The sequence below is a fragment of the Kogia breviceps genome, chromosome 3 (assembly GCF_026419965.1).
Source record: "Kogia breviceps isolate mKogBre1 chromosome 3, mKogBre1 haplotype 1, whole genome shotgun sequence".
NCBI lineage: Eukaryota > Metazoa > Chordata > Mammalia > Artiodactyla > Physeteridae > Kogia > Kogia breviceps.
In genome coordinates this window covers 124389796-124416097 of record NC_081312.1, presented here as the reverse complement: position 1 = coordinate 124416097, position 26302 = coordinate 124389796, and the positions used below count along the sequence as shown (strand labels likewise).

The 26302-nt window shown below is 48.7% G+C and overlaps 1 protein-coding gene across 11 annotated transcripts in view; it reads left to right on the top strand.

Moving 5' to 3' along the window:
• Window positions 1-26302, top strand: part of NTRK3 (neurotrophic receptor tyrosine kinase 3) — a 369790-nt gene that overhangs the window by 65626 nt on the left and 277862 nt on the right. For all 11 annotated transcript variants that reach the window (XM_067029586.1, XM_059056983.2, XM_067029584.1 and 8 more), the window contains exons 3-4: window positions 11644-11718; window positions 12232-12303. In XM_067029586.1, coding sequence (XP_066885687.1) covers window positions 11644-11718; window positions 12232-12303 — 147 coding nt within the window. The remainder of the gene's footprint in view (window positions 1-11643; window positions 11719-12231; window positions 12304-26302) is intronic.

Here is a 26302-nt window from a genome sequence, read left to right as displayed (position 1 = left end):
AGTCCTCCATACGGGTAGTTATTAAAGAAGTGATAAGTGCTTTATAACTCAGTAAAGGGTAGCCTGGCCATTTCAGATTTTCCTAAGGAAATTGGCCACTCGAAGGGCAGCACTTTCAGGACCACTGTGGCCAGCTGCTCTTAGGCACAGAGCCTGCACTATTGGATTACTCTCAAGCCAGCTGCTCTGGCCTAGACTAGACTTTCCTTCTCACTCAGACTTTCTCCTCCAAGGCCCATTGGGGAGAAAGGGTCAAAGCTAATGTGTCTCTCCCTGCCTCAGGCTGTTTCTGCTCTTGATCAAAGACCTTCTCTTTCTCTCCTAGTTCAAAGCTGAGATGTCTAGTACCGACTGGAGGGTTTATGATCAACGTGGTTTGAGTCTCATCTGTAGACAAGAGGGGACTGTCTTCAAGGGGCCACAGGGCTGTGCCTCCCCCCGCCAACCCCCCAGGCACAGCTTGCTTCTTTACACCTTTGTCTCTTCAAGTAGTTGGAGAAAATGCTGGTCCCGTCAAGACCTTGGGAACCATAGCCTTTTCATGACTTGCTGCAAGGTCCCAGCGTTCTGAGGAAGTACAGTCATTTATTAATTTGTTCATTTAAATCTTCTAACTTGTACTAAGAACTAGGCTGAGTGTTGTGGATACAGTAGTGAACAAGATAGGTTGCATGCCCTCAGAGAGCTTGCATTCTGTTGGGCGAGAGACACAGTCAACAAGTAAACACATACATGAGGTAATTATAGATTTTGTCAAATGATATAAAGGAAGTACCTAGAGTAACATTTCTCAACCTTGGCACTACTGACATTCTGGAGGGGATAACTCTTTGTTGTGAGGGGCTGTCTTGTGTTGTAGGATATTTAGTTACATCCTTGGCCCCTACCCACTAGATGCAGTAACCCCTCCCCAGTCATGACAAACAAAAATGTCCCCAGACATTTCCAAGTGTTCTCTGAGGGCTTAAATCCACCCCAGCTTGAGAACTATTGATCCAGAGGAAGCTGATACAGAATGTCTTTAGGTGGTTGGTCAGGGAAGGCCTCCCTGAGGAGATGACATTGAAGGGGAGTCCAAGTGCTTTTAAGGGCAAAACCAACTGCAAAGGTCCTGAGAGGGGGGAGGGAGCTTGATGTTTTGAAGACTAGAAAGAAGACCAGTGGGAGGAAAGCCAAGTGAGGAAAGCCAAGTAAGGTTAGCCTGAGCTGAGGATGGAGAGAGATGAGCCAGACATGGAGGATCTTGCTGGCTCAGGTGGAGTCTGAATTCCATCCCAAGTGCAGAAGCTATTGGAGGTTTATTTCTGTGGGGAGTGGGTGGGGGAGGGGGACATGATCTGATTTATATTCTGAAAAGCTCATTCAGGCTTCTGTGCGAGGACAGGTTTAGTCAGGTGGGAGCGGAAGCAGTGGTCATGCTTTTGAGGCAGTGGTCTTTGTGAGAGGTGATGGTGGCCTGGGTGATGAGGGCTGATAAGGGTGGAGATGGTGAGGAGTGGACAGAGCTGATGATCTCCTGTGGAGGTGGACTTGCTAAGGGGTGGCTATTGGAGGGAAGGAAGGGAGCAATCAACGATGAAGTTTGACTTGGATGACCGGGTGGTACCAGTGCCATTTACTGAGATGGAGAAGCCCAAGTGGGAGGACAGCAAGGGCTGGTGTTGGACCTGTGGACGTATCAGGGAAGAGCCTGGAGCTCAGTGGAGAGGTCTGACTAGAGACACCTTTGGGCGCTTGGATGTCGTTCGGAGCCAAGCACCTGGCTGAGATCCCTGTGGCCGGGTGGGGGCAAAACCTGGAGACTCCACCATTGAGGGATCAGACAAAGACTATGGAACCAGCAAAGGAGACTAAGAAGGGCTAGCCAGGGAGATAGAAAGAAACCCGGCAGAGAGTGGAGTTAAGGAATTCCTAGAGAAGAGAATGTTTTCAGAAAGAGAGAGTAGTTAACTAGGTAAAATGCCACCAAGAGACTGGGAAACTGGGTGGCAGAGAAGAATTTGCCAACGTGGAAACCACTGGTGACTTGACAGTGTAGTTTCAGTGGAGTGGTGGGGACAGGAGACAGATTGGGGTGAAGAATCAAAGGGAGGTGAGGAAGTGAGGCCTGGGAATATAGACAATTCTTTTGAAAACATTTGTCGTACGGAACTGGAGAGACATGAGTTGGTAGCTGGAGAACATGGAGTCCAGAAGATTTTCTTTGAAATGGGCTCTCCTAGGATGTGTTTGTATGCTGATGGAAAAATCTAAGAGGGAGAGAGTGAGGGGACAGAGAAGAGAGGGAGAAAATAGGAATGAGTCCTCGAGGTGTCTTGAGGGGTGAGGGCAGGGGAAGGTCCACAGGCGGGCTGGTAGAGGGCTAAACACTTAAGCTCTGCTGTTGATCACTTCGGGGTTCATTCATTCATTCATTCATTCAGCCAGATGTCACTGAGCATTTGCAGGGCACTGGGGACACAAACCCCCGGTCAGTGCCCTCAGAAAACTCATGTTCTGGTGAAGGTCATCGTCACTTGGGGAAAGGAAAGATGGAAAAGCTGAGCTCAGGTGTCAAGAGCATTCCCATCTCATCTGCTGCCATGTTTGGTGAGAGGACGGCCTGCCCACTCCCCCACTCCTGACTCCCATGGTGGGCAGTAGACCTGACATCTGGTCCTGGGGGGGGAGATCTGGTCCCTGGGCCTCCTGAGACCTCTGGGATCACCCTGTTTCTGGGCTCTGTAGTGATGCCCCAAGTTTCTTGCCCCCAGTTGGGATGTTGAATGGTGTGCCCTGGGCCACATTCCTCCTCAGAGATCAAGTTCAGGGTTCCTGTGGGACTGGCCCAGGGCTCTGGGCTGCTCATCTGGGCCCAGGTGAGGACTGTGCCGGTGCTGAGCCTGGAAAACCTCTGGCATGAGTTGGGGCATCGAGGTGGCCATTTAGCACCAACCTGGATGGCTTCCCAGGCATGTACTTATCCTGGGGTAACTGCCCTTATTTGAGATTCTGGAGGTGAGGGAGTGGGGAAGAAGACAGATAGGATCTCTGTTCTCATGCATCATAGTTCTAGAGACACGACAAACACGTAATCAAATAATCAAATAAGACAATTACAGATGGTTATGAAAGGCTGTGAAGGACATAAACAGGGGCTTGCGTCAGAGCAGCTGGCAGGGAAGGGAGGGTGGGCTCACAGAGGAGCTGGCTTCTCTGAGAAGGTGACCTTGGAGGGGAGACCTGAGGGATTAAAAGGAGTCAGGGAAGAGCATTTCATTGAAGTTCTGACTGGGAATAAGCCTGGCAGGTTTAAAAAACAGAAGGCACGTCAGTGTGGCCAGGGCCTAGAAAACCAGGGGAATGTGTTCAGTGAAGGGACTATGGAAGCAGCTAACAATCAGCTCATGAGGGACCTCGTAGGCCACGGCCCAGGTTTTGGATTTTACTGTAAGGACCAAAGGAAGCAGTGGGAGGGTTATAAGCAGGGGAGAGGATGATCACTCTGGAGGAGAGACTGTGGAAGGAGAAGAGTGAAAGCAGGGAGGCCAGCTAGGAGGCAGTGGCCGTTTGCAGTTAAAGGCAGTGGCTCCCTGGTATGCGGATGTGTGGACAGCAGTGGAAATAGGGAGAAACAGACAAGACTGGTGATGGGCAGGCCAGTCTGATCACAGGCTGGGACCCGAGCAGGGCAGCTTGGACTCCCCAGTGAGCTGGCTGAGTTCCAGATGTGTGCCCTTGACCTTTTCTCTGTTAGGAGACGCAGCATTTCAGCACCTGAAGAGCACAGGTGTGCACACAAACATACCCCGTTCGTTCCTGGCACGAGCTTTGGAATTGATCGGGAAGCCGGCACAGATGCTGCCGTCTTCCATCTGTTCACCACACGATCTGAATGTTCCTTTCTGCAGTCCCGGGGGTGTCTGTGATGTGGGGCTAGTTCACCGTGGTCCTTGGTGGGCAGCTGCTTGTAGAGCTGGTGTGCTCACGTGCTGGCATGCCGGGGTTGCCAGCCCAGGAAGGCTCCCCAGGCTTCTAGTATCCCCCTTGACAGCTGTCAAGGGAGGGAGAACCGGGTGACTTGGCTGGTGTGATCCGATGCAGCTCTTCTCCAGCCCCCCGGGTGCCTTCGCTCCATGGAGCTGTTGCTCCAGACGGTTTGTTTATAATGCTAAACATATCAGATAATTGAAAGCTAATGCTTCTGTCTGGATCACTAGACATAATATGCCTGGATAACAAATCAAGTTCCTCCTTGGCCTGCAAGGCTGGGAAGTCAAACACCCGGCACATCCTTTGTGTGTGTGTGCAAGTATGTGCATGTGCGTGTGTGTGCACGCTCATGCATGTGTGTGCTCCAACGCTGACTTATTAGAAAATGAGATTCCAGGCTAGTTTCCCCAGGCACCCAACTGTGTCTTAGAACAGGATTCAGGTGAGAAGGTGATGGGAGCCTCAGGTCTGACAGGGGACAGGGACATCTGGTGATGAAGGCACACCTGTCGAGCCTTGTTATCCGAAGCTCTTATGTTCTTTGTTGGAGGAGTGGAGTATTCATATACAGAACATCTGAGAAACACCAGTTTCAGCTACCTCCTGCCAGGATACAGCTCCAAGAATGAATATACTGAATATAATATACTAGTGATGGTGCCACCAGGAAAATGTGAATTATGAATTACCAACAAGAATGCTTACTTATCTGGCAAGCTCAATTATCCAGAAAGGAAATGCGAAACAAAGTAAGAAAACAAGGGCAAATATCTACCTCTCTGTGTGTGTGTGTGTGTGTGTGTGTGTGTGTGTGTGTGTGTGCACGCATGTCTGTGCCTGAATTTTTTCATATTCCCTTAAATCCTTCTTCAGATTCTTTTTACTCTTACTGAAGGCACAGTTCCAAAGACAGTCATGGAATCAGCTATGCATTGCACTAGTGCTAGGTGTCAGAGCCGAATGGAGGAGGTGGGCATGGCCTCATCTAATCCTCATGGCTGCTGGTTTTCCTATTAGGAAACTGAGGTCTGGAGAGGCTGGAGTAACTGGCCCAGAGGCATCAGGCTTGTAAGCACAGAGCTGGGTGTTGTCTCCAGGTCAGCCTACCTTCAGGGTGCCTGCTCTTGACCTCTGTTCTCCAATGGACTGCAGAGCAGACTGGTCTCATCATGTTGGAAGGTCCCCGGGGGCACAGCCCAATAGCAAAGAAGAGCCAGAAAACCATTAAAAATGAAGGCAATTGCAGTTCGAATTCAAGCGTCATTTCAGGTTATGACCACTTTGGGTAGGGGCGCAGGTTCTGCTTATTTTGAGAGCCTCTAGTGGTGTCACTGTGCTACAGCTCAGTGGGTTAGGTAGGTTGATCACAATGATCCAGGATCATCAAGAAAATCTAAGCCGTGTTCTGTTTACTCTGCTTCAAAAGTCAAGGAGGTGTGTATGCATTTTTTGGGGAAAAAGAAACATTCAGCAAGGAAGTTGAACATGCAGAGGGATTTTTTTAAAAAAATAAATTTATTTCTTTATTTTTGGCCGTGTTGGGTCTTTGTTGCTGCGCACGGGCTTTCTCTAGTTGAGGCGAGGGGGGGCTACTCTTCATTGTGGTGCACGGGCTTCTGATTGTGGTGGCTTCTCTTGTTGCAGAGCACGGGCTCTAGGCACACGGGCTTCAGTAGTTGCAGCACGCGGGCTCAGTAGTTGTGGCTCACAGGCTCTAGAGTGCAGGCTCAGTAGTTGTGGCGCACGAGCTTAGTGTTAGACCTGAACGGTCTCCGAGGGATCCCAGCTCGCCCAAGAACCGCCAAGAGTCGAGAGTCGCTGCAACACGCAAGAGGTTTATTAGGAGCCGGTGCACCGGGGTTCCTTGGTCCTCACGCAGGAGGCCGAAGAGGAACCCCGCCCAAGCGGAATCACATACATTTTATAGCTTTCATTTTTCATTATGCAAAGTGTGGATATATCAAGGGTTCTTTTCTCATTGGTTTGTTCGTTCCGGACCGGAGTGGGGACTTGGCTCTAGTTCCTTGATTGGTTGGCTGTCGGATGCCTACTTTACATTTACCGGAGTCGGGGGTCTTGGCTCTAGTTCCTTGATTGGTTAGCTGTCGGATGCCTACTTTACATTTTCGTGTTTTTGTGGTGGGGGTTTGAGTCACATGAGTTATTGTTGGCTGGGGCGACCTTTAAACTCTGGCTTAATCATTCTTATCACCCGCCATACTGGTTTGCTCGCGGTTAGGGCATGTCTCAGACATGTCCTGTTTTCCAGGCCTTTGTTGTTTGCTCGGAAGGGTTTCTGCCCAGGGGGGTAGGGGTGTAAGTATAGTTAAGGTCCTACATTAGTTGCTCCGTGGCATGTGGGATCTTCCCAGACCAGGGTTCGAACCTGTGTCCCCTGCATTGGCAGGCAATTCTCAACCACTGCGCCACCAGGGAAGCCCCATGCAGAAGTTTTGCATTTAAATTTATTTGTCTGGAAAATTTGGTTATGAAGAACAGCTCATTAATAGCAGTGAGGAATCACAGTGAAAATAACAGCCATCTGACAGCAAGGGAGGAGAGAGAAAAGCTTGCGAAAATGAAGAAATACTGGGCCTGCCGCATCTAAAGGAAGGAAGGATGCTCCCTTGTCCCACCAACCAATCTTTGTCTTGCTGATTACCCAGGTGAGGAGGAAAGTTCTGCCAGGTGAAGGGTGCTTTGCCCCTCACATGGGCCTCCCCAACAAACTTAGTCCCCTGGTGTTGGATGGACTTGGACATCTCAGTGTTCTAGGGTTTTCTGTGTTTAGGATTTAAATATTGGAGGTATAAGCAACTCTTAAACATATCCACATGGCATGTTTCTAATTAAAATAGGGACCACAGTCTGTACCATCTAATTTTTATATGCTTGGAGATTGCCAATTCATTACCATATTGGCCCAAGCCAAACAGAAGGAGGAAGAAGCAATGGTACAAAAGCACAATTGGATTTAATCTAGCACAAAGGATATTTATATTCTCTGTGAAAGTATTAATTAATACTTCATTTGTGTCCTAGCTCATTTCCACAGGGGTCCGAAGCAACTGTGGATTGGGTTTATCTGCTCCAGGAATGGTTGCTGGGTGAGCCACTAGGAGTGGCTCCTTTCCTCCCAAGTCCACCTGGAAGCAGCATGTACTTTGACCATGGGACCCCCAAGATCTCACTGAAGTTTTCTGAGCTGTAGCCCTAAGCCCAGCTCCGGCTTGGGAGCTCAGTGTTGTCATGAATTAAGCCTCACTTCCTCCGTTTCCCTGGAACAGTGTTGCATATCGGCTCCTGGCAGAGAGTTATGATTCTGTGGTGTCAGGGAAGGGCAGGGGCGAAAGGGCAGGGACAGGGCATTGCATCGACTCTCTGGATGGCAGATTTCATATTTCCATGCAATGACGAGGCCTTAGAAATGCAGAAGGATAACTTACAGTGGAGGGACAAGGCACTAGGCAGTGGATTCCAGCCAGAGCTTGGTGAGAAGAGACCATTATTGCTTTTAGAATGTGTAACCTGGCTTGGGCCAAGGTCCAGTGGGCCAAAGACCCCTCATTTCCTCTCAAGTAATGCCCTTGTCACGGGAGTGTCCTGAGAACCATGGCTTTTGATTTTCTACTCTCACCTGGACCCTGTGACCTAGAGGCAAGCTTTTTGGTGTTGGCCTGGGGCCTTTTGGTGTTTGCTGCAAAACAATCATTTTCCAAATTATGTCTGAAGACATGAAACTTTTTTTTCAATGGAATCTTAGGTAGAAGCCTTGTATAATAAAGCAGGGCTTCCCAACCTCAGTGCTGTGGACATTTGGGGCTGATAATTCTTTGTTGTGGGCATGCTGGCCTGTGCATTATTGAAATGTTTAGGAGCATCCCTGTGGATGCTGGTGTCACTCCCTGTCCCCCAGTTGTGACCACCAAAAATAAATGTTTCCAGACATTGCCAAATGTTCCCTGCGGGGCAAAATCGCCTCCAGTTGGGAACCATTGTATTCAAGGGACTAAAGTGGAGGTAATTAAAGTAGGGATGGGAGCCTGGAGTCACACTGAAAACAAGGTTTCAGGTCTCTGTGGGGCATCTACCGCCACACACTGCCTGAGCAGGAAGACACAGGATCTGGCGGGCCCCCTGACCCATGTTCCTGGCATCGCTCTGAGTTCTCATCTCCCCACAGCGGCTGCAGGCGTGTGAGATGCCTCTGCTCAGGGAGAGGGTGGGGCTGGTGCAGCCTGTGGTCCTGGAACAGGGTCACCAGTGACTGCCCCGCACAGGGCTCAAGGGCCTAACCTTCCCTCAACAACATGATCATTCTTGATTGTTTTTCAAATGACAAAAATCAATGCTCCATGAAAACAACCTGGATGACCCAGAAAAGCACACAAAAAGAAGTCACATGTAATTGTACTAGGCGGAGGGAACCACTGTTTACCACAAACCAAACCAAAGAAGACTGCTCTCATACTTTATCTATTTATTATATTTTTAGAGCCTGCCTTTTAAACTTAAAACTCATGGCCTCCCTATTAGCACAAAGCAGCCAGCAGAGTTACCATAACTGACCCCCTGGGCTGGTACCAAGCGGTGAGTCATCAAGAAAACTTGGCAGGCGCCCTGCCCATGTCAACTGCAAATGTCAGGCTGCACCTTCGCCACCCTGCTCTTCCCTGGAAACCCGCTCTGCACTTCCGTCTGTGCATCCTCTGAAGCTGTTTATAATTTCTGCTTGAACAGTTTTCCTGGAGGTCATGAATGACAGGTTTACTGTCCCTCCACCCTTCTGCCCCTTGGAGTTTTTAATCAATGATTGCCGAGAGGTGACAACTTCCAGCAGAACCAGCTTGCCCTTTTTAGCTTGAAAACTGAGACAAGATTGCTCAGCCTCTACAAAACCCAGGTTTAAAAACAATCATCACAGGCACTACCTGAAGACTGACTGTGCATCCCAGCTGCCCAAAGGGCTTTTTAACATTGGCTTTCAGTCTTCATGTCCTTCTTATGATGAAGGTATTTCATTGATATTATCCCCATTTGACAGATGATGAAACTGAGGCACAGACAGGTGAAGTAACCTGGACAGGGTCACATAGTATCCTGGCAGCCTGGCGCTACGCAGAGGTCAGCAACCTTTTTCTGTAAAAGGCCAGAAAGTCAATATTTTAGGCAGGTCTCTGCAGCTCCATCTCACCTCCATCTTTGTGAGGAAAAGTGGTCACAGATAAGAGTAAACGAGAAGATATGAAAACAGACATTTATATTTCATATACCTTTCACATGTCACAAAATAGGATTCTACTTTTGATTTTTTTTTAAATGTCAAAACGATTCTTCTTTCTCAGGCTGTACAGAAATGAGCGGTGGGTTGGAATTTGTAGTTTGCTGACCCAGCTCTGGAGCCCCAACTCCTAACCACACTGTTGCATCGTTGCTGTAAAAGTGCTACTCCCCCATGTAGGAAAACTCAGACCTGAAAGAGGACGCAGGGGCCATATGCTATTGACCAGGGAGTCCTTTGCACCAAGGACTTCAGCCATTGTCCTGCCATGTCTCGGTGTGTGCCTATGCAGGGGAAGGGTCATTTGTGGGCATAAGGACAGGAGGGCTGAGAGGGGTAAAGTATTAGAATGCAATAATGACTGACAACTCAGCCATAATAAAAACACATTTCTGGAATTCTAATGTGGGCTCAGAAAAATGATTTCATTTATTTAAACAACTTGATTGACAGCTGCTTATTGGAAGTAGATTCTTGTCTGAAGCTGGGCTCCCATGGATGAATGGCCGCCTGCAGAAACACTGCAATCTACTTGGTGGTTTACGTGGACCGAGGGCCCAGTGAATACTGTGGGTGGGAGTGGGGCTGCCCCAGGTCCTTCTACCACTTCTGGCCTTCCTTTTCATCTGACATGGAGCCAGGGTCCCTACCCTGGCGAGACCAGACCAAGCGAACTGTCCTGGGGTCATGAGGCTTCCAGGGAGAAGGCTTTGGAGTTGGAATTCAGTACTGCCCTGGCCACCTGGTCCATGTCCCCAGCAGATGCCAGTGTGTCTGGCTGCTTAGCAGGGGCTCCGAGAGAATGTGGTACAAAAAGGGCTCTTGGCATACCTTGTCACCGCGCGACTCTGAAATGCTTCCAGAGGCCCTGGCCACCACCTCCCTGTGTTGCCTTCCTGGCTCCGGCTCCACCTGATGGCAGATGGCAGAGCCACGGGTGGGGTGGGGCTAGGGAGGAGACGTCTGGGGAAGGTGGCTGCCACTTTTCTGTGCCTCGGGTAGCTCTGTCCCAGGGTGAGCTGTCACTTCTTTTCCCTCCTTGCAAAGAGCAGGCTGAGACTTTGGGGGCACTGACAGGAGAGTCAGATCCCAGGAGGGCAGCTTGGGCATCAGGAAGCCTTTTCCCGTGGCCCCTTGAAGCTCCTTGGGGTAGCGGGTGTGTATGAATGGTCTTTGCTCAGACAGCTCTAGAGCTGGAAAGGACCTTGGTAATCAACAGTCTGATGGTTCTCCACCTTGACACCAAAAGCAGTAACGAGGATGTTTGTCCCTGGTGTTTTGTCAATACGAAACAAACAAATAAACGAACAAAGGAAATCAAATCCACACCCATGATAAGCCCTTCCACGCTAACAGTACTTTCAAGAATTCCTTTGCTTTGGGCTGGAATTTATCCACTGGGTGAGTCAGTGCTGGTTTATGCCTGTTGATAAAAAGCTCTGGTTAACAGTGATTTATATCTTGGATTAATAAATCCGAGAAGATGAATTAATTATTACTTAATAAATGTGTGTGCTTTTTCAACACATGTTTAGGGAGCTAAACATGAAGTTTCTTGGGAGTAAGTTCTAAAAGGAGGTCTTTGTGAAGAGATGGGGGAGAAACTGCTGATCTGGTGCAACCCTCTCTCTTTACAAATGAGGACACCAGAGGCCCAGAGAGCTGAAAGCTCATGTTCAAAGCCACGGCTGCTTAAGTCACAGCGATGAAGCTGGAATCAGGCTCCTCGACTGCCAGCCTCATGTTCTTTCCATGACACCCAAGCCTGTGGTCGCCCCTCCTTTGTGGAGTTGATTCTGCCATATCAAGCCATTGATGTTCTTGAACTCCAGATGGATTGGGCTGTGGTCACCCAAAGGGGGTCATCAATGTTTGGCCCCTGGGGGACCCTGAAGAGGTGTGTATTCCTTCTGGGCTTTTCCACCCCCAAGCCATGTTCACCAGCAAGCCCCCCTACACACCCCCTTTATTTAAACCACGTCATTTGTATTGTCTTTACAGGCAGGAACTTAAGAAAACAAGCCTGTCCTTTAAACAATCCTATAAATGAAAAAGAATGAAAGAGAATGGAAGGAAACTAAGTCAGGAAGATCCACAGGGAGTTTGGATCTCAAGAATTTAAAGAGTAGTTTCTCTGGAGCTGAGGGGGGAACGTTAAATGCTGTCCATGACTTTGGCACTTGGGATCCCACAGCGAGCCCATCAACCAGGTGGCACACGTGACACCACACTGGGGAAGAAACCGGCTCAGAGATAATTGGCAACTTGGTGGAAATCCTGGCTCATGGGTGGTTGCTCCAGGATTTGAACCTAGGTCTCTGGCACTAAAGCCAGTGCCTTTCCTGTGGCCCCTCTGCTGACCTGAACCCTGCCTTTCCTCTCCCCTGCAGACACATAGAGAACTGGCGCGGTCTGCACACGCTCAACGCCGTGGACATGGAGCTCTACACCGGCCTCCAGAAACTGTGAGTGTACCAGCTCCCGGGGTGTGTGGGGAGTGGGATAGGCTAGGGCTCAGCCCATAGTTTGGGTTTCAAAGCAGGACCTGAACCCAGGTCTCCTGGGCTAGTGTTCCTTTCTCAGCCCTGTGCTTGGCTGATGGTCCCCGTGGAGCAGAAAATTTGCAGTCACCTCCTCCTTTGGATTCAGTACAAGTGGCTGTGGGAGATTTGGGGTGGAAGGGAAGAGGCACAAAGGGGGCTGCAGTGCAGTAGTCGCTGGACCAGATTCTTACCCACTTGCCAGGACGGGCACATCCCTCACTCTGACCCAGGTCCCAGTGGGGCGTGAGCCCAGATGCCTCCCACTGGCCCCCTCAGTTGGATCACCCAGTGATGACTGATGATGAAGAGATGTGTTCAGTTCACTGGGCGGCTGCCGTCCAGTCTTGGCCTCACTGGCTGTCAGCCTTGGCCCAGAGCAGAGAGGTTTCTCTGCTCCATAAGCTCTGCTGAACATCTTTTTCTCCCTCTCTCCAGGACCATCAAGAACTCAGGACTTCGGAGCATCCAGCCCAGAGCCTTTGCCAAAAATCCCCACTTGCGCTATATGTAAGCAGAGCTGGGACCCGGGCTGCAGAGAGTGGGTGGTTGGGGTCATAGGGCGGGGCAAGAGTCCTGGGCTGTGAAGCCCAAGGCCTGAGATCTGGACCCAGCTTTGCCACTGTGTCCTGAGGCAAGTCCCTTCACTTCAATGGAGCTGAGATTTTGCCTCCTAAAACAAGGGGTTTGGATTTGATGATCTCTAAGGTTCCTGTTGGATGGAAGAGCCTAGGACCAAGGCTTAGTGGGAGTGTCTCTTCATTCCCAAGTGTGTTCACTTCCTGTGATGAAATTTGCAATTGTATTGGAATGTAAATGAGAGGAAATTCCCCATATAAGTGTAGTTTGTGATGTGAGTACTATACTTCTGAGACCATGTGTAGGTCCGTAAGAGAGAGAGAGAGAGAGAGAGAGAGAGAGAGAGAGAGAGAGAGAGAGAGAGAGAGAGAGTGTGTGTGTGTGTGTGTGTGTGTGTGTGTGTGTGTGTGTGTGTGTGTGTGTGTGTGTGTGCTGGGGTGGTGGCATGGGCATGGGGTTTGGAAGGGGGAAAGCAGGGGGCCAGGCCACGTGTCACGTCGAAACAGATTCTGGGTTCAGTGGAGATGAGCTCTGAAAAGCAGAGACACCTGTATATAAGGTCCCACAGCTTTGGGACAAGCTGGAGGTGACATGGCCCTGGTGGGATTTCCTCTGTCTGTGCCTCCCTCCTCTCCCCTCTCCCCTCCCACCACTGCCATGTCTGATGGTGGAGGGGCCTCCTGGCAGTTGGCTCTGTCTAGACCTGTAGGGGTGGAATCACACGAGCTTGGTGCTTCCTCTCCAAGCCTAATTCTGGGCTGAAGACTCTGGGATTAGATGGGAGGCCTATCATTTCCTGGGGAGAGGTGGGCTTGAAAAGAAGCCTAGGGCCAGCGATTAGGGGAAGTGCCAACACACTGCACCTGTTGGGGGTCCTTACTGTTCGGTCAAGCCTTCTTTTCGGATGGTGACTATTTTGAACATCTGCTGGGCATGTTCTCCAAGAGCAGAGATTCCATAGGAACCAGCGGGATGGAGTCTACTGTATTTGGGGAGAAAATGGAGGAATGGTGTGCAGATGAATCTTTCCTTTGGCCACTTGAGAGTTGCACTGGCCCAGGCACTTTGCACTTGAAGGGCATCCCGGCTGCATAGGAGTCTCACAGGAAGAGACACAGCATCCAAGGGAAATGGAGGGGAGGTAGAGAAAGAGAAAAGTGGTGGAGAATTGTGGTGGGTGAGTTGTTTCTCTGCTGGGAGGTCCTGGCCTCACCCCTGGGCTTCTGTGTGTCTTCCCAAGCATGTAGTGAGTGCTTGGTAAATATTTTTTTAATCAGTTATGGCCACCCCTGCTTTGTGCTGAACTTTCTTTCCTTTCTCTGGACATAGCACACCGTATGGCCACTGCTCAGGGTCTGATGTAGTACCTGTGGGGTCCCGAGGCCTCCCCTGCAGCTGTCTCATTTAGCCATTGCCCCCTTGTCCTAATTGAGCCTCTGTGGTGGGATTCTCCTGATGTGTGTTCTTCGCAGCTGGGGGCATAGCTGGGACCAGAGGAGGGCCTTGGACTGGATGTTCCAGGTGTTTATTTTATTGGGGATTTGAGTTTCAATGTAAACTATCCCAGGGGAAGAAGCTTTTGACCTCTGAGAAGTCTCCTTTTCATACTAACTCATACAAGGGTCACAAAGCCAAATGCCCACGGCGGACCAGGTGGGGAGAGTGGAGGCTGGGGACGATGTGTTCCCCTCAAGAGGCAGCCTGCAGGCAATTCCAGCTGACTGCTGCCATGAGGAGGCGGGGCCTCAGGTTGCCAGATTTACTGCTTTTTTTTTTTTTTTCAAGAAGAGCTGGAGGTCCAGTGAAACCTTTCAAGTTTTAAATACTGGCAACTAAAAATAAAACCTCTCAACTCATGGGCCAGGCAGAACTACTCTGTGGGCAGAATATGACATATGGAGTGCCAGTTTGCTGTCTAGGGTCATACTTTGGACAGAAGCTGCCAGCATAGGAGAGGCTCTGTCCCTTTTGACGACAGTGGCTTGGTGCTCAGAACCTGCTAGGGCACTGTGTCACCAGAAGCTCATAGGGCAACTGAGAGGGCTTCCGGACCCATCATGTTTCCATGGGCCACAGAGGTGGGGGGAGATGCATCTTGGGTTAAAGGTGTCTCTGAAGTTGGGTTGCACTAGAACCTGTCTTTGAATTACCCTTGAGATTCCAGAAGAGGGCTGTGACCCACCATCTCTTCTGAGATGATCTGGGTCTGCTGGCTGGTGGCAGTGATGGGCTGGTGGGGCTTTGCAAGATTCCCAAGACTTTGGGGGCAGGAAGGGTCTGGGTGGAATAGGTTCTGATGACACCAGTGAGTCTGCCCATGACCTTGGGACTGTTTTCTCCTGGATACATTGGCCAGCTCTTGACAAAGTACTTGCTATTGGCCATAAAGGGATCAAGAGTGAGAAAGATGGGTCACCAACAGTCCAGCCCCAGTTCGGACCTGTCTGCAAATTGGGGGCTAGTTGGATGCTCAGATCAAGGTGAGAGGGTCAGTATCCGGTCCAGGGGCTCTGATAGACATGGTGGGGCTGCTGGAGGAGCCTGAGGATCACAGAGAAGTGAGTTAAGAGGTCAAGGCATATGCACTGGCTTCATCAAGGGGTTGGTTTATTAACTTTTCCCCTTTATGAAGACACACCCCAAATCCTTACTGAGTGAATTTCCCGGCAGCTTCGGGACATTTTCTCCTGGCAGATGGGCCAGGTTTCTCTGCTCTCTCACAACATCTTCTATTTCTGTCCTCTACATGCATTTACAAGTCTTCAGGCCCCAGCTGAGCAATCACAAGATGATCACTTACTCCAGCACTAATTGCCGAGCCCCGGCTTGGCAGCTTTTGTTTTCCCCCTTCTTCTTCTTTTTTCTTAGGGTGATGGCTGAGAAGTCTTTTCTTCTCCCCTCTGTACCCAGTAAGAAGCCAGAAGTGATATCATTGCCTTCTCTACCAATGTCAAGTTATCCAAATTGCTCTGACTGGTTCAACTGTCTCCCACCTCTAAGCTGCTGTTGCATTAGTCAGTGTAATTCTTTCCTGTGCCAGAAAAGGAGCCAACGATGTGAAGGCCAGGTGGTGTGCCACAAAGAAGGCTTGAGATTAGGACTCTTCAAGGTTTACAAGTGACTGACCATCTCTTTTTGACCACTTCTGTTTTCTCTGTCTTTTCTGGAGTGTGAAAAATGAAATACTGATTCCTACACATTAAGGGAAATACTTTTTGAGAGACTGGAATATTCTTGACCCTATATCCTTTCCCTGATCTTAAGGATTTCGGATTTTGGATTCTTTTTTAAAAATAATTAATTAATTAATTAATTAATTTGGGGCCGTGTTGGGTCTTTGTTGTTGCACGCGGGCTTTCTCTAGTTGCAGCAAGTGGGGGCTACTCTTCATTGTGGTGTGTGGACTTCTCATTGTCGTGGCTGAGCACGGGCTCTAGGCGCGCAGGCTTCAGTAGTTGTACTCATGGGCTCAGTAGTTGGGACTCGCGGGATCTAGAGTGCTAGCTCAGTAGTTGTGGCGCACAGGCTTAGTTGCTCCGTGGCATGTGGGATCTTCCTGGGCCAGGGCTCGAACCCATGTCCCCTGCATTGGCAGGGAGATTCTTAACCCCTGTGCCACCAGGGAAGCCCCAAGGATTCTTAAGGATAGGGATTTTCCAAGTGGGTAATTGGAATGGCTATTTGCTAATGGATGGAAAAATGGTGCCTGTTCTGGTGATGGGATGTGATAAAGATTAAATGATACGAGGCACATACAGCACTTAGCCCAGTGCCTGTAAATAATCAGAGTTTAGAAATGGAAGCTGCTAATAGTGACGTAATTATTGTTATTACTGGTGGTGGTGATCGTGGAATCAAAGAAGAGAGATTAGGTGGCCTTGACAGGGATTCTAACCACTACTTTATTCTGGAAAAGCTGAATTTCTGTCCTGCATCTCTCTGGTGACTAGAATACTCCTATCTACAATCTCTCTGATGACTTTCTTCCTTGAATACTGATGAATAAACCCTGAGAGATTCTCTGTGGTCTCCATTTAGTCCCCCTTGCTCTAGACTGTATGTAGACCCCTCTTAGCCCTGGTAGTTTCAGAAAGGATCCACCCAGTGGCAGTTGATGAGCTTACGCTTTATTTCCATCTTGAGACCACACCCACTAACACTAGTGAACTTGGATCGTTTGCTGAATCTTCTACCCCCCCCACCCCCTGCAGTTGACTCATCTCTTCCTTCCTGGGGTTTGTTTTCTCTGGGGTGTCTCACATAGAGACCAGATCGCCACAGGCTGGGGTCCCCATAAGTAGAGTCATGGCGATGTCTACCTATGAACTGCACTCAAGTGATGGTACTTCCTTTCATCTGTAGAGCACTTCATGGTTTCAAAGTACTTTCTCCTATGTTATCTCCTTTAATCCTCTTACCATCCTGGGGTGGGTAGTGCAGTAGGCAGCCTTCTTTTATAGCCCAGAAGACAGGTCCAGAGAGGGTCTGATTTCTAAGTAGCAGAAATACAACTGCACCAAAGTCCTCTGATTCTCTTTCCAGAAATCTTTCTACTGTAGCTCATGGGCCAGAAGGGACAATGTTTTTCACTGAAGCAATTAAAATATTTTCTTAACATTTTTACAGAATTGCATAAAAAATACAGGTATCTGAGGAGAAGAGGGAAAAGCTAATACTGATTGAGAACTTTACTACATGCCAAGGACTGAGCCTGGTGCTTTGGCAAATATGATCTCACTCCTCAGGGTAACTGTAAGTTAGGGTTCCCCTATCCCCATTTCATAGATGAGAACACTGAGGCTCAGAAGTCATAACTGAGTTCCCCCAAGGTCACATATTAGTTAGTGGAACAGCCAGGATTTGGACTCTGATCCTTTTGACTCTGAAGTCCCCGGACTTTTCTACTTCCTAGGCATGTTTTGTTTCTCTGTCTAGTTTTCACAGCAAGAATTCCTTATCGAGAGGTGGGTGGGTGGAGGAAGATCTTTAAAGTTTTATTAGAGAGCCGCTATTTCCCCTGGGAGATTTAACACCATCCATCCTCAAAGAGCTCTGTTGAGAAAGCTCTGTTTCATTTCTTTTCCTATTCAGGTCAAATCCTATAACAACAGCTACATTACGACCTGAATATCTTTGCTGTAAGAAATTTCTTAACGTTAGCCTGTGGCCCACTTATTTCCAAGAATATGTAATGTAAGATTCCAGCAAGCCAAGAGAATTTATTTAATCCCTTAGAGTTGTTGTGGTGGGATCTTTCTTGTGTTCAATTGCTTGATTTCTCTCCCTAAGTCACACTAAGTTATCCCTCTTTGTCGTAAGCAAACATACACGAGGTCTTCAGCTGAGAGAGCCAGCCCAGATCTGACCTGTGTGGGAGGGGAATGGGGTGGGGAGGGGAGAATGTTCAGATTTGGGCACGATTGTGTCCACTGTGTCATGTTCACAAGGAGAGAAAGTCAGCGACACTGGGCAGGTAGGAAAAGAGGAAGTGACCAGAGTGCCTGCCCTTTCAGGACATGGCTGAGTCAGCAACACATTTCTCCTGAGACCACTGGGGTGAACATGTGGTGAGATTGATTTATTACGCATTGTAAATTACTTGGTGTTCTCTCTCCTTGAAATAACTACCCCATCCTTGGTTCCAAGACAATGTGTAGCTATTGTATCAGTAGACTTTTCCCTCTTCTTGCCCCTTACCTCTGCACTGATTTTTCTCCAAGTCCCAAAGGGGTTGTAACTGGCACACTTGTCCCGTGACCTTTTCTTCACACGTGTCCTTCCTCCTCTATCTTATGTGCAGCACTTAGCCATTGAACACTGTGTAGCTAACAGTTAGGAGTGTGGGCTTTGGAGATGGAAAGGCCAGGGTTCAAATCCTAGGTTTTCAAGTCCATGTCCTACAGCTTCCGTGAGCTTTGAAGGGAATATAATAGTTCCCACTTCATGGGATTGTTCTGAGCTTTAAATGAGAGGATGCTCGAAAAGTGCTTAAGGCAGTGCTTTACGAAAGACTCAGTACTTTTGCTGTTATTAATGACTTTGCCCCTGCTCATTGGTCTCTGATTTCACAGAATCATAGATAGTTAAAGGCGGAAGGGACTTTAGCGCTAAACCTGTAAATTTATATTCCTAGCCCTATTCCCATCCTGGCCCTTTGGACTCATAAATCAAACTGCCTCCCTGGCATCTCTACTTGGGTGGTTAAGACAAAAGGCAGACTTGACTTGGCCAAAACAGAATTCGTGGTTTCATTCCACATCCTCACTCCAAACCCTCAGTGTTTTGTGTTTCTCTAAGTGGTGCCATCCACCAAATCGCTGAGGCCAAAACCTTAGGAGTCAGTTTTGACTCTTCTCTTCCCTTTCCCTGCCCTCCTCCACTCTTCCACCATTCAATTCATCAAGTCCATAGGATACTTTATATCCATCCACTTCCCTCTCCCTCCACATAGACTGTCTTGATACAAGCCACCTGGCTCTATGATAATGGCCTCCTAACTGGTTTTATTGCCTCCGCTCTGTTGCCTACATTTCATTCCCAACACAGTTGCCAGAGTGATATTTTAAACACATAAATCGGATCGTGTCACTCTGCTGCTTAAAGCCCTCCAATTACTTCTCGCTTTACTTATAATAAAAGCTAAACCTCTTACTGTGGCCACGGGATTCGAGTTGATTTGGTTTCCATCTCCCTCTTGACTTCCCTTGCTCTCTTCTCCCTGGCCCTCTGCCGCAGCCTATGAACCTTTCTTTCAATCCCTCGAACACACCAAGCTCATGTGCCCCTTGGAGGTTTGCTTGCTGATCGATTACAACCCAGATGAATACCCTGCCCCAGATCTCTGCAGGGCTGGGTCCTTCTCATCATTCCCTCCAATGTCTCTCTCAGCAAGGCCTCTCTGGCCTCCCAATCTGAGTCGCCTTTCTTCACTTCACTCTTTGCTACATCGTTTCCTTGGCCCTTATTACCTTTTTTTTTTTTTTTTTTTTTTTTTTAAAAACCATTATCAGTTTATTATAAAGGATGTTAGAAGGGATACTCCTTGGCCCTTATTATTTTTGATGATCTGAAGGTATGTCATTCAGTTACTTGTTTATACTCTGTCTCCCCCACTAGAATGAACTTCCTGGGAGCAGGGACTTGGGGCCACTGCTGTGGCTCCAGCACCTAGAATAATGCCTGTCACATGGTCAGTGGTCCTTGGCTATTTGTTGAGTGTATGAGTGACCCTGCTCTGCCATGATCATTCTATGGAGTTTCTTCCCATAAGAATCCTCATACATACACGCATACATAATTTCTCATGCATTTTCAGGGATTTACGGACTCCCCTTGGACCCTGGGTTTAGAACCCTTTCCAAGGACGTCCTAGAGAGAGGTGTGTGGTTTCTGGGATGTGAGGTATTACACCTAGCAGGTCTTAGCCATTTAAAAATTATTATACCAGATGTGACAAATGAGATTTGTATTATGCCATATTCTCATGGACGTAGAAGAATGCCTTCATAGTTTATAATCTCCAGTATGGTAAAGATAAGTCAGGAATATACTGGTATGGGGTTTCTTTGGGGGACAATAAGAAAACATTCCAAAATGGATTATAGTGAAGGTTGCACAACTCTGTGAATATACTAAAAACCAGTGAATCATACATTTAATCAGGTGACTTGCATCATATGTGAATTATATATCAATAAAACTGATGAGTGTGTACATGTGTGTATGTGTGTGTATCTCACATCCTTCCTTAGCAGAAGCTTTCAGGGCCTGTGTGTGGACCAGGGCCCCTGGTCCATCGTATCTTTTTGCCCTCTGCTATGGGACAGAGGATGTTAATGTTCCAGACAGAGGCTGTTCTATTAGCCTGAGTCTCGCTGGGGAGATTATGGGAGCAAAGCCACAGCTGACCTTCTGCGGACACGGAGTATGAGAAAGAAAGAAACTTTTTCTGTGGTAAAAAAAGAGGAAAGGAGAAACCAGGAGCGACGCTGGCTGTAATCAGCGCATGGGGTGGGTAGGCTACCGAGGAGTGCATACTGTATTCACTCTTGGTGCCTTCACTGCCATCCTATTCCTTTCAATCCTACTCAAGAGAGGGTCTCAGAACACAAGTGAGAGGGATGCTACTGCAGGATGGCTTTGAACCTTCTCTAATTTACATGTATAGAAAGGAAAATCGTAAGCAAGTGGCAGTTCTTTGTTAGAGCTTGTGGGTTATTTGTGACAAAGCTGTGATCGCTCACAACTTTGAAGCACTATACCTTCTCCAGTCTTCCAATACAAGGCAGTGGAGGGGCCACTGGTTTAACCTGTAAGTGTGACAGTGGGTCAGCGGTGGAGCAGCCGAGAAGGCTTCATGGAGGAGGTGGCCGTGGGGTTGGGCCTTGTAGGAGGTGTGGGTTTGGATGGGTGGATGGCCTGCTTATGGCACAGGGGCTGCTGCTCACCGTGGGATGAGTACACCCCTTTTCCTATTTTGGAATTTCTCCCAGAGCTGTGTAGACACATGTTCATGGTTCCAGGCCATCTAGTCTAGCCAGCAGGTAAATGCTGAAAGAATTCCAAGGGAACAGGACTTGGAAATTGAGCCATGTGTCAGGGTGGTGGGATTTTTGCAATCTAATGATTTGGGAAGCTGGAGTCAGGACTATGTGCAGTGGAGTATCCGTGTGGTGCTGCTGAGGAAGGAAGAAGATGCTGAACTTTGGGTCCACATGAGTGTGAGGAGGGGCTTGGGCCCTGATTGGCTGTCAGTTGTGAGAGGTACTATTTGGCTATGACAGTGCTGGATGATCACACCTTACACATGGCTTTGCTCTTTCTCTGGGTTATCTGTGACCCTGGATAAGCTGTGTAGCCCATTTAATCTGTTTCCACATCTGTAAAATGAGGTAGTGTTACCAAATGGCCCAGACTTGGCCTCATCGAATTTTGGGAAATTCTTCCTGGAAGAAAAGTGGCATCTGGGGCCATCAAAGATGAGGCCAGAGGAAAGATGTTTTCAGCTTATTTTGGCCCTCGCCTCTGCACTACTTCCCTGGTAGGCATTCCAATGCAGTGAGTTCCAAGGATATCTAGAAAACACTGATTATATGCCAGGCATTAGCCTATATGCACATTATATGTCATTTTACGTTCATAACAGCAAGTGGCCACCATCATTGTCTCCATTTTACAGATAGAGAATTAAAGGCACAGAGAGGTTAAGTGACTTGCCTACATTTACACAGCTACTCAGTGGCAGAGACAGAAGCCAGCCCTAGGTGGGCTGCCTCTAGAGCTCCAGAACCTGTTGTCTTCATAACTCCACTCTAACATCTGTTGACCGTGGCCAACACAGGTCCGACCATGGCTGGTGTCAGTTCTCTGGAACCCAGCTGGAGAGGAAGGAAGGTCAGGCAATAAGCTTCAGAGCAGCACTTCTCAGAATGGGGGAATATTTTGGCAGAAGGACTGTGGGAGACTACTAAGGAAGTCCCTGAAACCAAGTCCTTCACACGTGGTTGCCAGCAAGGTCTAGGGGAGCCGGCAATGCCCTTTAGCCTACTGGCTGGCACTCAAGAGGGCCATTATCAGGTAGTCACATAGTGTGAGCGCCCAACGAAGAGAACAGAGCAGGTGGAGATAAATCCACACTTATGATACGGGCCTGTAGGAGCACCAGACTTTCAATCTGCCCATTTCTAGGGCAGCATGGGGCTGCTTTCCATGTCACCAGCCCTGGTTGTGTTTGGCCCCAGTCCCAGATAGGACCATATCTGTAGGTGGCAGACCCCATTACAAGATCTGGGTATGGGAGCGGGAAAGGAGGGGATGTGGACCAGATTATATGAACTCTGAGGCCTGAGCTCAGCCATCTCATGATTTCGTGCCCACTTTTGCAGCTTCAACACCTGATACCTCCCAGGGCAGTCGAGCGGTGTTATTTCTGCCTGGATCCCTGCATTCTTACCATATCCCAGCTCCTGTGACATCCGATGACTTCAGACAGGGCCTTTGTTGTCTTTTAAATGGATCCTTTTTGGTCCTATTGAACCCAAAATGTGTTTCGTACCCTAGAATTCACCAAGCTCCAGATTTTCAACTTGGAATTTCTTAGTCTCTACTCATTTATTTGCTGCCTCCCAAAAAAAGTCAATTTCCAGCCCACTCACAGCCTCAGCCTCCTGGGTGATTGCCCCTCTGGGACCCTGGGAAGGATTTGCTCCTTGGGCCCTAGTGAGGCAGGTGGCAAGCTTCCTAAATTGAATTTCTTTTTTTTCTGTTCCATTTGTGTCTCTCCTCCAGACTCCCTCTGTGGTCCTGAGATAACTCATGTCTTCCTTGATAATTTCTGTTCACTTTGTTTTGTGGACAACATTCTGATCCACCCGGGGCAGACCCAATGTGACCCAGACTGTATGGCCACGCACCTCCCTTGCCGGCCATTGTCTGTGATATTTATTTTGCATTTTTTGTAGTCAAAGCCCTACATTCAATGTAAAGGTTGTGTTTTTCTGATTTCAGGTACTTCCATTCTCTAGGAGCCTCCGGGCTGAACTTTAAGAGTTTTCTGTAACTTCATCAGCTTTGCCTTTAAAGACTCAGTCTAATGCTGAGTAAACACTCCGGCCTCTGGGCTGTGTGTCTCCTAGCCTTGGGGATTAGACCATGTGCCCATATTTTCCAGCCTTGATTATCCTAGATTTTCTTTTCTTTTCTTCCCCCCTCCCCTAAGGCTTCATTACTTCCCGTTTGTCCACATCTCTCTTCTCCGTTTTTTTTTTTTGTTAAGGACAGATTTAGAAAATGAGATTAGTCTCGTGGCTATTTTGGAGTCATCATTAATTTTGGTCCCTCTTCATGCTTTAGCAGGCTGGCAGTCTCGTATCTCTTCCTGGTTTCTTCTCAATGGCTTTGCAAAAGTCTCTTTTATTCCTGGGTTAACCCTTTTGTCTCTCGGGGCTTGCCTTGGTTTTGAGGAGCCTCTGCCTTTTCTGGGTGGCCTTCTAGGTGATGCAGCCATCGTGACTATTCTGGGTTGGAAGGGCATTGGGTCTCCAAGAGCAGGGGTAAGCCATGTGCTACCCCTGACCTAAGCCATGGCAGTCCCCTGGCTGCCAGTAGGGGCTGCTCTCCACATTCACCTTGAAACCCACCTGAGGAGTCCAGGTTAGACCTGAAATACACTTTGGAGAGGTATGTCTCTCCCCCATGCTGTGCAAACTCTAGGTCTTATTACATCATGCTTCTTTCATATTAATTGCAGGTTTGAAGAATGAATGAATGAATGAGGGAATAAATGAACGAGTGAAAACAGCATGTACTTTGGAGGTGACATTGAATCTCCAGCTTTACCAACTCTTTTACTTTGTGTTCTCCGCCAAGGAATTACATCTCAGTATCCTTCCCAGGACATTGGGAATGAATTCCTACCCTACGGGCCTTTCTGTGAGGATTGAAAGAGTGAATGAACATACAGCACCTCCCCTAGTGGCTGCCCATGGTAGGTGCTCAGTAAACAGTCCATCCTTATCCTGGAAACTATTACAGAAGCTCAGAAGTTCAGTCCTTGTTTAAGGCATTTGGAAGCCCAAGCTCTAAACAGGTGGATCTTAGGCTTCTCTGGAATTCTAACCCAGTATGTGGGGAAACCAGAAACTCAAGGGTAAGGGAGTTAGAAAGTTGTGTCGATATGCTGGTTGGAGCCAGTGGATGCCACCCCCAGCCCCCGTCTTCCAGGGCAGTCTCAAGGCCATGCACCCTTGCCAGCTCATAGGATGTATTAGTATAATGTTATTGCCAGGGAGGGAGCTTTATTAATGTTATATTGCCATTCTCAACAAAGGAATTGAAACAGAAAAGCGGGTGGTAGTGATGGGGGGGTCAGGCACGTGGGGCGATGTAAAAGCCGGATTTAGAGCATGTAACTCTCTGGATCCTAAGTCTCCATTGCTGCTTCTTCAGCCCCGTGTCCCATCCTTTTCCTTGATAGATGTTTCCATGGGTCTGTTCATGTCTCCACTGCAGAGTTTACACCTGCATCTCTTTAATGTGGTTAAGACTCTGGCTTGATTTGTGATTTTGAAGCCTCTGCCCAGAATAACTCCTATCCTATTCGCATTTAGCCAGGGCTAGTTTGTTCAGCCAGAGGAACGGAATTCTCTCAAGCTCTGCCCACGCCTGTGGTGTAAGGCACCCTTTAGGGCCACCTGCTTCTCTCTGCAAGATGGTGGACTGGTTGGATGTGGCTGCATCTGTCTTGCCTAAGCTGGGGCTTTTGCTAACAACTGGAGTTACCCAGGGTTGGGCTTTGGGGAGGTCATTTCAGTTCATTTGACTTTACAGAGTGATGAGGCCCCAGGAGTCCTCAGGGACCCTACGATGGGACTGATGGAAACCTGAACCCAGAGCCTGAGCCTTCGAGGGTGTGGTGGTCTGTCCCTGCTGTTCCTCATGCCCTGGTGATGGTCAACATATTGCTACAAGGAAGTAGAGCTAGCGCAGCAGCAGAACTGTTCTCTTTAGATAGCCAACAGGAGACCTCCTGTTCTACACCTGTCTTTGCCTATAAAATGGGTCCAATCCTGCTGTCTGCATGTCCCCCCCCCCACCCCAGAGGGTTATGGTGAGGGTTGAGTGCATAGTGTTGGGAAAGGACTTTGACGAGAGTGGAACCTGAGCTTCTGACAGGATATTCAAGGGGACATTGTGTCTGTAATTGATTTCCTGGGTTTGGACAGATAATACTGGTTGTCATCTCCTTGCCAACCTCCTGGGAACCTGGGACCATGAGCTGATGCTGCCGTGGGATGTGGTGAGGGGACCTCACCTAAATACCAAAATCTGGGAAAACATGACCAAAACACTTTATCCTCTTGGGTTTAGCTAAAAATGGAGGCAGAAAAGGAACTCTGACTCGGTTTGGCGATCACGTTATAAGGATTTTGTAAAGAGTGTTGCTGATGCAGATGACGTCAGCCTCATCCCAAGACAAGCAACCCTGAGCCTGGCATTTAACCACTGACGTTTAGTGTCTTAGAGTCCTGTGAAGTCCGCTCCCACAGGGTTATGTAGCATTTTCCCAAGACACACATTCATTAATTCCCACCAGATATGTCTGCTGAGGTCCTACTGTGTCCCAGGCAAAGCTGCGAAGGTAAATTGCACTTAGGTCTTTGGCTTCCGGGGGCGAGAGAGAGAGACCAAGGGTAGAGGCAGTTACTCTTCAGTGTGATGGGGACTGAGGGCTCCTGAGGAGCCTTTGGCAAAGGCAGGTGTTGCATCTTCGTGGGGGGCAATTGTAGCAGGGAAGGCCCCCTGGGGTGATGACAGACAACCTGAAACCTGAGGGTGGGTGGGAGTCAGCAGCTGAAAGAGCTTGGTGCGGGGCTGGGTGATGGGGTATTGGACGAGGACTATTCCAGGTAGAGGGAACTTCGTTCTGTACGTCCAGAGGCTTGGCAGTGAAAGAGGAATTATGATGTGCTTGAGGGACCACAGGCCCCCACTGAACCTGAAATCAGGCTCACAGCATGACTCCCGCCATCATCTTGCCTTCTGGGCCTTAAGTAGGCAGGACTAAAAGGTTAGAATCTTGCTTCCAGCTCTCCTGTCTCCCAGCGTGGTCCTCTGATCTAGGACCTCTGTCGCTCAGGCAGCAGAGCTCTGGGGAGTTGTTCACGTCAGGGAGAGCCAGAAGAGGAGGGGAAGCCAGGGCTGCAGGACAGACTGCCCCCCCCCCCGCTGCCCCACCCTGTGTGCCCTATTTGCTGCCAGAGGGAGGGCTTCGTGCTTCCCTGCCCAGGGCCCCATTCTCTTTTATACACCAGTGTCCTAAGAGGTCTCCCCAGAGCTGTCATTCTCAACCCCATCCCAGATTGTTTAAGTATTTCAACCTGATCCTCATGAACGTGCCTCTGATGCCCCTGGGCTAAGAGCCAGATTCCCT